The 9,648-nt window shown below is 41.4% G+C and overlaps 1 protein-coding gene across 1 annotated transcript; it reads left to right on the forward strand.

Annotated features, from left to right (window-relative positions):
- The first annotated feature begins 2,900 nt into the window (after window positions 1-2,900).
- On the forward strand, window positions 2,901-7,115 carry LOC111949873 (uncharacterized). The gene is made up of 7 exons (XM_023967209.2): window positions 2,901-3,165; window positions 4,115-4,235; window positions 4,453-4,628; window positions 4,759-4,904; window positions 5,029-5,197; window positions 5,318-5,430; window positions 5,933-7,115. The coding sequence occupies exons 1-7, from the start codon at window positions 3,105-3,107 to the stop codon at window positions 6,890-6,892; spliced, it is 1,746 nt and encodes a 581-aa protein (XP_023822977.1). The 5' UTR covers window positions 2,901-3,104; the 3' UTR covers window positions 6,893-7,115.
- The last annotated feature ends 2,533 nt before the right edge of the window (window positions 7,116-9,648 follow it).

A 9,648-nucleotide genomic window follows, 5' to 3' on the forward strand; every position in this document is an offset into this window, starting at 1 on the left:
ACAATGGTGTGAAACTAACTCTTATAAGCATTTTGGTGTATGACTGCATGCAGCAGTGTTGTTGGGGTGCGGAGTGGATAGGTCTAGGGACAGTTTGGGCCCCTTGAGGGGAGACAGCTCAAAGAGCGGTAGGTGGGTTAGGTCAGACAGACAAATTGGCCAGAAAACCCATCCTGATTTTTACTTGTTTAAATGCATCAGGTACAGTTTTAATGCATAAGGGCCCAACTATGTGGACTTACACAGTACTGCACCCCCAGAGAGAGAGCGTCATCAACCCAAGTAGCCACTCTCAAATTGCCTTGAATGGAAATGCACAGAGCTGTGGTCATGTTCTTTGTCCTGAGATTAAGGGCCAGAGAGGGCATGACTACCCAAACGAGCTTGATGAGACTTGATGAGACCCATTTTATACATAATGGACACACAGCTTCCCTGATACAGGAAACATATTATTTCATTCATTCCACAACCTCGAATTGAAATAGTGTCCTGTGGATATCTATGATGAGCGCCAGTTGATGTAGACTATCCTTTTGAATAAAAGCAATCCTTCTGCGTACCCCTGCAGTATTGAGATGGACAGTCATGCAACAGACAGATATATTTCAGAGCTCCTTTCTGAATGAATTATTCTAGTGATTGAGAAAGAAACTGGGCGTGCGTTGTTCGTGACTAACACTTGCTAAAACAATTCCACATATTTCACAGGAGTTAAACATTGAGACATACTTGTAGTATCTGGGATCTACATCTGTTTATATTAGTTACTATGCTGTTACTAAGCGGTGATGTATTACGACAYTGTTACGTTACTACACCTAATAGGAAATGCACATGCGCACTAGTGTGCCCGGGAACTGTAGAGCACGAGAGGTTTTGACTAAACGAAAACTAACTGTACTCCRGTCTCCTGCCTGATCATTTCTCCACAACKCAAATATTACAATACTGCAAATATTTCTATCTCCATTTGAAACCCTACGTTGTGTTACAGTGGTAAAGTAAGACAAGTGAAACACACGCGCGCACACCTGACCAGATACATCTGAGCAAATAAATATCTCTGCAATAAGTATCTACAGTTGAAGTCAGAAGTTTACAGACTCCTTAGCCAAATACATTTAAACTCAGTTTTTCACAATTCCTGACATTTACTCCAAGTATAAAGTCTCTGTTTTAGGTCAGTTAGGGTCACCACTTTATTTTAAGAATGTGAAATGTCAGAATAATAGTAGAGTGAATGATTTATTTCAGCTTTTATTTTTTTCATCACATTCCCAGTGGGTCAGAAGTTTACATACACTCAATTAGTATTTGGTAGCATTGCCTTTAAATTGTTTAACCTGGGTCAAACGTTTCAGGTAGCCTTCCACAAGCTTCCCACAATAAGTTGGGTGAATTTTGACCCATTTCTCCTGACAGAGCTGTTGTAACTGAGTCAGGTTTGTAGGCCTCCTTGCTCGCAKACGTTTTTCAGTTCTCCCCACAAATTTTCTATAGGATTGAGGTCAGGGTGATGGCCACTCCAATACCTTGACTTTGTTGTCCTTAAGCCATTTTGCCACAACTTTGGAAGTACTCTTGGGGTCATTGTCCAWTTGGAAGACCCATTTGCGACCAAGCTTTAACTTCCTGACTGATGTCTTGAGATGTTGCTTCAATATATCCACATAATTTCTCTTCCTCATGATGCCATCTATTTTGTGAAGTGCACCAGTCCCTCCTGCAGCAAAGCACCCCCACAACATGATGCTGCCACCCCGTGCTTCACGGTTGGGATGGTGTTCTTCGGCTTGCAAGCCTCCCCCTTTTTCCTTCGAACATAATGATGGTCATTATGGCCAAACAGTTCTATTTTTGTTTCATTAGACCAGAGGACATTTCTCCAAAAAGTACAATCTTTGTCCCCATGTGCATTTGCATACCGTAGTCTGGCTTTTTTATGGCGGTTTTGGAGCAGTGGCTTCTTTCTTGCTGAGTGGACTTTCAGGTTATGTCGATATAGGACTCGGTTTACTGTGGATATAGATACTTTTGTACCTGTTTCCTCCAGCATCTTCACAAGGTCCTTTGCTGTTGTTCTGGGATTGATTTGCACTTTTCGCACCAAAGTACGTTCATCTCTAGGAGACAGAACGCGTCTCCTTCCTGAGCGGAATGACGGCTGCGTGATCCCATGGTGTTTATACTTGCGTACTATTGTTTGTACAGATGAACGTGTATTCAGGCGTTTGGAAATTGCTCCCAAGGATGAACCAGACTTGTGGAGGTCTACAATTGTTTTTCTGAGGTCTTGGCTGATTTCTTTTAACTTTCCCATGATGTCAAGCAAAGAGGCACTGAGTTTGAAGATAGGCCTTGAAATACATCCACAGGTACACCTCCAATTGACTGAAATGATGTCAATTAGCCTATCAGAAGCTTCTAACGCCATGAGATCATTTTCTGGAATTGTCCAAGCTGTTTAAAAGGTACAGTCAACGTAATGTATGTAAACTTCTGACCCACTGGAATTGTGATACAGGGAATTATAAGTGAAATAATCTGTCTGTAAACAACTGTTGGAAAAATGACTTGTGTCATGCACAAATAGATGCACAAGAAATTTGTGGAGTCATTGAAAAACGAGTTTTAATGACTCCAACCTAAGTGTATGTAAACTTCCGACTTCAACTGTATATACAAATGGATGACACCTCCCAACCAATGCGGAAAACCCCTTTGGTCTACGAGGAAAGATGGAAAGAGAGATGTGCTGTCGGAAAGGAGGGAGGGAGAGACAATTGTGGGTGAAGTAGGGGGCAGAAGARCGAGAAGAGGGAAGCGCTGTGCTACAGTCAGAACAGGAAGCCCGTTGTCAGCAGAGCGAGAGAGAGAGGGGTGTAAGGTTATATGGGGAAATAAACACACAGCCTCCTCACACTCTCACACAGATCAAACGAAACTGTGAGAGTCATGTCAACTATTGACTGTAACTGAGTAAAGTCTCTTCTATCACAACATAGGAGTCTAGCTGAGCTATCCCGTACGCCAGAAGTGTGTGGACAATATCTACAGTATGATGCTGATTATCTAAGGATCAGAGAATTTATATATTGGACATGGATTGGACCTTCTGGATTTCCATTCTTGCCCTCCTGATCACCTCAGACTATGTGTCAGGTAATGAAAGCGTTATTTATTCAACATGGCTGGTTATTGCTGTTTAGTTCTCACAATAGACTCTCTAAATGTAAGAACATTATATTTACAGCATATATATATATATATATATATATATATATATATATATATATATATATATATATATATATATATATATATATATATATATATATATATATATATATAAATAAATAAATAATGTGTCTACTTTATTTATTTTAGTCATTGACTGTTTTTTATTGTTACTTAGTACAAAGTGCACCTAGAAATGTTCATAATGGCCTAGCTTTCTAAAGTGCTTGAGGTAGCATATTGTACATTTCTCAGTGTGTATGTGCCCTTCCTATCAAAATGGAACATGTTTCAAGACACACATCGATCTAAAAATGTAATGCCCGTATACATAAAAAAGAAACTAAGTGCTGATTGTTATTGATATTTCAATTATTAGTCTWTGTTAAACATTTAATCTAGTTAACTTGAGTCAACAGAGAAAATATGTTGTTCAATTGACATCCTATGATATAGTTATAATTTGAGGAAGTATCAATAACAGCCACAGACAATTCATAGTGAATAATTGGAATTTAAGCAAATATTGTCATGAGTCAACTGTAAACATTGTGACATTTCATAGCGAAACTGGTTTTGAAACCCCCTGATGAAACGTAGTCCCCTTTAGGAAATCCACCAACTACTTCAATCAATCAATCAAATGTATTTATAYAGCCCTTTTTACATCAGCCGATGTCACAAAGTGRTGTACAGAAACCCAGCCTAAAACCCCAAACAGCAAGCAATGCAGATGTAGAAGCACGGTGGCTAGGAAAAACMTCTTACMTATTGCTCTTCTGGACTCCCAGGCTTCCTATAAATTATTTGCACTTTGAAAATCTCATAAAAATGCTGAAAATTCTTTAACATTGGAATGTTATAATTGTGACAGGTAAKGACCTACTGAAGCCAGTCAATCTGACGGTGGACATATGGGACGGGGAGGCGACGTTGCTCTGGGACTCCCCTGAAGGGGCCCCACCACTGGCTCAGTACCAGGTGCAGATGTCCAGGTATACCCCACACTCCTTACTTCCGCCTAATTTACTCATCCCTTCGTTCTCCGACCTGTCACTTAGCTACCGCACTTGGCTACCGCATCCATTTCAGAGTACTCCCTGTCCACTCTATCCCCTTTACCCTCTTCAATCATTCTTCCATACCACCCTCTCCTTGTCTTTGAAGAAAGAATTATAATTAATCTAGCTACTTTCATGTGTCTTTCCTCAGGTATGTCAATAATAATTGGGCCAATGTGACCAGCTGTGACAGGACCCAGCTGACATATTGTGACCTGTCCTACCTTATCGCTGACTTCTTCATGGTCTACAAGGTCCGGGTTCGACTGGTCACTGAGAACAGCATCTCTGCATGGTCACGGTGGAAGAAGGTTAACCCCAGAGAAAGTAGGTCAAGTACAGCTAAGTTTTAGTGGCCGAGTTGAATAGGTTTTGCTCATTTCTTTCTAGTTTATCGTGACACAATGCCAAACYCTTGTCCATTGCTTACCTTTCTCCTCTACCCCCGTTCTCCCAGGTAAACTGCAGCATCCCTCCAGTACGCTGTTGGCCACCTCCAGTTCAGTAACAGTCAGAGTTCACAGGAAGCCATTACTAAAAAAAATCTTCCCATTTGGCCTGACTTATACTATCTACCTACGGGAAAGTGGGCAGGACAACAAGGTACTGATCATACGTGGTTTAAAAACAGTACTTCTAATATAATAAAATAAARAATGACGTGGTTCATCCAAGGTCATATTCAGGTTACTGTATTGACTGACATTTTCATTTATTTGGCTTGCAGACCYTTGCCATTCAATTGAAGGATGATGACGACGAGGACAATTCGGAAGTTCGGTTTACGTCGCTTCATTGGGGACAGGAGTACTGTGTCAGCCTCAAAGTTGCAGGCAACGGAGGAGAATTCACCAGTGAGGTCTCCCCTGAACAGTGCCTCCTGCTGCCAGAGCAAGGTAATACAACTCAGACTACACAGCTCTATACGGCCATATTCTGATATGTCATATACCAGCCTAATGTCTAGTCTTATTAACTAAACTCATTCGGCTAAACACAAGTTATTTTCTCATCAGAGTGGTATATCCTTGCTGTGGTGTCCTTCTCCATCCTAAGCGTGATGGGGGTCCTGGTCATGCTTGCCCTTTGCGTCTTCCTGAGGCGTCCTGAGAAAGTGCCTGTTGCACTGGTATGTTTCTTTGAACAGTCTCACTAATGCAGAACTGACTATGTCAATCACTTCAGGGAAAGGACACTTCTGAGAAAGGACAAAAACGCTTTATTCTAAAAGTGCAAAAAAAGAAGCACCACAATAGATAGAAGTTTCAAGTTTTATTAGTCCATATTTATGGGATACGCATGGTATACATCGTCCAATGAAATTCTTACTTGCAGGTTCCTTCTCGACAATTCAACAACAGTAAGAAATAATACAATATAAGGAGTACGAAAATAAAGTAAATGGCTCAGTAGAGGAATTCAGTGGTGCTCTGTTCGACAACATACATATACATTAATTTCCTGTAACTTCACCGATAGGGAAACACCATGCTTTTCAGAAGTCTCTGTTTAACTCTGATTATCTTAATCAAAACTAAAGGCCTATTCTATTTCCTGTTATTGATCACTTCCTCATTCTAGGAGTTGTTTATTTATAGATTAATGTTTTTTTTTGTCCTCTTTTACCTCAGAAATCCACAGGCAGTGGCTGGCAGCCTCTCTGTGTGGGAGATGTCCCAGTGGAGATCGTCACAGACAAAGGCTGGTTCATGAGCACCGCCAGAACTGATGCCATGGTCTGGTTGGCCGATGAAAGGACTTCTCTAGCAGGCAAGGGAGAGCAGGAAGAAGGAGAGGACAGACGGACGAGTCTGGACAGTGGGGCTTGCACTAAATCACACATTTCCGGGAATGGAAACGGAAGAAGTCCGGAAAAGCAAGAAGACAGTGGCTGTGGAAGCCTGGGAGCACCAGAGAGTGCCGTCAGCAGCAGGAGTGGAACTGGAGAGCCCCCCCTACTGGATAGGAGGATAAACATAGACATCAGCCTGAAAGAGGACAGTGGGGTGGGGCTGGGCTGCCAGTTAGGGTGTGCTGGGAGTCTACAGGGGGACGACTGTGGAATCTTGCCTGAGATGGTAATGGTCACAGGGGATGGCTACCGGAGCCAGAGTCCCTCTTCGGTGGACGCCCATTTTACTGAGACAGAGCAGAGTCTTCAACAAATCTCATGCGAAACAGTTATGGCTGATCCTGTTGTGGGATACAGGTCAGGTCACATGGCATGTGTTTGTTTGGGGGCAAGCCAATGTGTTTGGTGCCAGACAAGAAGACASTATGAGGTGAGTTTCGACGGACAGTCTGTAGCCCTGTTTAGTTTGACAGAGGAGCAACTAAACTTGGGCAGTCTCACAGGTGACATATGTGAGATGAAGTCGACATGCTCCAGCTATAAAAAGAACAATCTCCACATAGAAACGGTGGTAAACTTGGAGGACTCAGTAACCTTTTCCCACCTGCCTACATGCATCGGTGAATCCTTTCCACTCCTGACGGCTTTATCAGAGATGCCCCTAGTGGAGGGAGGACTGAACTGCAGTGTGAACACTATGCTTCCTTCTCTGGGMGATTTGGAAGTGACATTTGGTTGACATGGTCCACAAACTGAGGACACTGTGTGACACACAGAAGGGTTTGTTTAACAATGCAGATTGTGGGGAGTCATGRGATATGTCTACAAACCCTTTGTATGCCATTTCAAGTAAACAGTCCTTCCTAACTGAAAAAAAAATCAGCAACCATCATTCTAATTGTAGCTATTTAAGTACTTTTTTGGAGCCTTTTGTGAATAAATGACCATGTTTCTTCACTTCAGTTAACTCTGAGGAGTCACTTAAAGCAGTCACTGACATTGTCAACTGTTATTGACAAAGTTCTGTGAGGCAGAAAGAAAATTTGGGTTGAGCTTATTTTCATAACAGCACACAGCTGTTGGCTGTTGCTACTTGGTGGGTCTTTAGAGATTTGAGCAGGAGATGGGAAACCCCCTTTCTGACACCCCTTCACCCATTTCAACTGACAAGAAGCATTTCACCAGAAGTGAAACAAGTGTGGGAGGAAAAAAGGAGGGAAACGGTTTTGACTTGCTAGATGGGGCGACAGGGTGGATTATAACAGCATTGCAAAGTTCGTCGTTATAAAAGATCCTACGAGCACTCTGTGAAAACGCGTTTTACAAGTTATAATGTTGAGATATTTATCAATGTTGGTCAGACTCATCTGATGAGTTTTCCACAGAAAAGGCTCACATTTGACCACATAACCCCCACTATAGGTAGCTACAGCGTAGAAGAGGGAGTCAACACTGTGTGCACCACAAGCGAGAGATCATTTTAGCAATTGACAAACGAACAACCACATCTCTTTCTATCGTGTGTTTTGTAGGTCAATTATTACTAATAACTGCAGCTACGGAAAGTAAAACAGAATGTAGTTTGGATGTAGACTACATATGGGGTAGTCAGTAAATGTTTTTACTGACTACCCCATATGTGACTGGGTTTTCCTATATTTACTGGCCTTTGGACTTCCCAGCCATGTGTTCATTACACTTTCTACATGTGCACTTACACAAATATGTATTTATGAACTGTGTTAATCTGAAGTCATGTTGTATTTTGTCTCTTTTTTTCTTTTATCTTTTTGAAGTAGCACTCAATATCTGTATAATATACAGCGGAGTGAAAGTGTCAGTCAGTCAAAATGCTGAAAAAGGACAGAGTGGGACAGAAGATTAAACATCCTCCAGCATGACATGGCACATCACAGAGATACAGGAGGAATTCCACACATGCAAAAATAATGATACTGGGGAAATTCTGAATTAGTTGAGCGGTTTTCCAAATTAGATTCTCAACTAGATCAGCGGTTGCACAGAATAGATAGACACTTCCTCTTTCGGTCTCCCCCTAAGTCTCTAACACTACTCATAACATTTTTATCAGGGGAACACCTTATCAAATGACAAGCAGACAACTCCAACTATATTAATTAACCAACATACAACATGCAAATGTCATTTACACATTATATCCTTGTTTTATTGAAATTGAAAAGATCAGAATTGGGTACAGGTATTTGTAAGATATATTTCAGTTGAAGGCATTCAGTTGTACAACTGACTAGGTATCCCCCTTTCCTATTTGCACTTTCTCACTAAAATCAAGAGGATCACCCCCCAAAAAGACACTTGACATGAACAGAATTAATGTCGTCRTCACATGCTGAATTTTAACTGTCATTTCACATGTATCAAACACATGGAATATAATTTCTACATACTGTGAACCATCGCCCTGGTGGTAGGCCTATAGGCCCTATCTGTGACCTGTAGAGCAGCCATGAGGGTGAGGAGCTATTGTCTGCTCTAAAAGGGAGCAGAGATTATTATTTTTTAAATCTCCTCCTTAGATTACCTGGTATATCACCCGTGGCAGCATGCCCTGCTCTCAACCCACAGGGCAGTGTCACCTGTAATGSWAAACACACCGCCTTAAACTCWRACCATCACAAGAATATCCCTCCAACTCGCTCAACCACAGATAAAGAAAAGCCTAAGTTTTCTTTTCCATGTCTTATAAGGTTCTTTGAAACTCCCACAACACCTCGGTCAGGTTTCCCAATTGCCATGGGTTTCACAGAAAACAGCAGGGCGGAGGGGGAAATAGGCAGATGAAAATACATCGTGCTGTATGGCATTGGGACAGACCATTAGTATGTAAATGTATTGGTGACACGTACAGTAGTGCAAACAAGAAAAGTTGCTGTATATCAGAGACCATCTCTCTCGTCAGAGCAAACTGATGATCTGCCTACTGTGAATACATTAACCCTGATTATCAATATAGATCCAGTGTTCCACGGAGTTCTGTGCATGTAATGCGCTAGTCGGTCCCTGTTCTGTCACACACAGGGGAAAGGCCACAAGATGTTGGAGGAAGATAGCCAGTCAATATTAGAAAGGGAAATATTTTCAATAAAAATGTCAACTACACATACTGTACAAGAAACCAAGGCTTCAACGAAATATGTTTTTTTTTTTTTTAAATATTACTTTACCCACACACAGTCACACATTTATTTACAAATGAGCGTTATCTGTCATGAACAAATACACTTGATACCATAACAGAACGGGCATGGAAACATATGAGAGAGATACGTGGGACAAAGACAAAGAATATCATGTTTAAACGATCAAACTGATCTAAAATTAGACTTCAGAGGAACTTTAGCTCCAGCTTATAAGAAAGATGATGTGTGAGTTTCTGTGGTTAGCTTGTTGACTAGCCGCCAAGGCACCATTCTCCTTTTCGTCATCAGTACTCTTTCCTCCACAACCATCCAA

This window comes from Salvelinus sp. IW2-2015, linkage group LG22 (genome assembly GCF_002910315.2).
Source record: "Salvelinus sp. IW2-2015 linkage group LG22, ASM291031v2, whole genome shotgun sequence".
In the NCBI taxonomy this organism is placed as follows: domain Eukaryota; kingdom Metazoa; phylum Chordata; class Actinopteri; order Salmoniformes; family Salmonidae; genus Salvelinus; species Salvelinus sp. IW2-2015.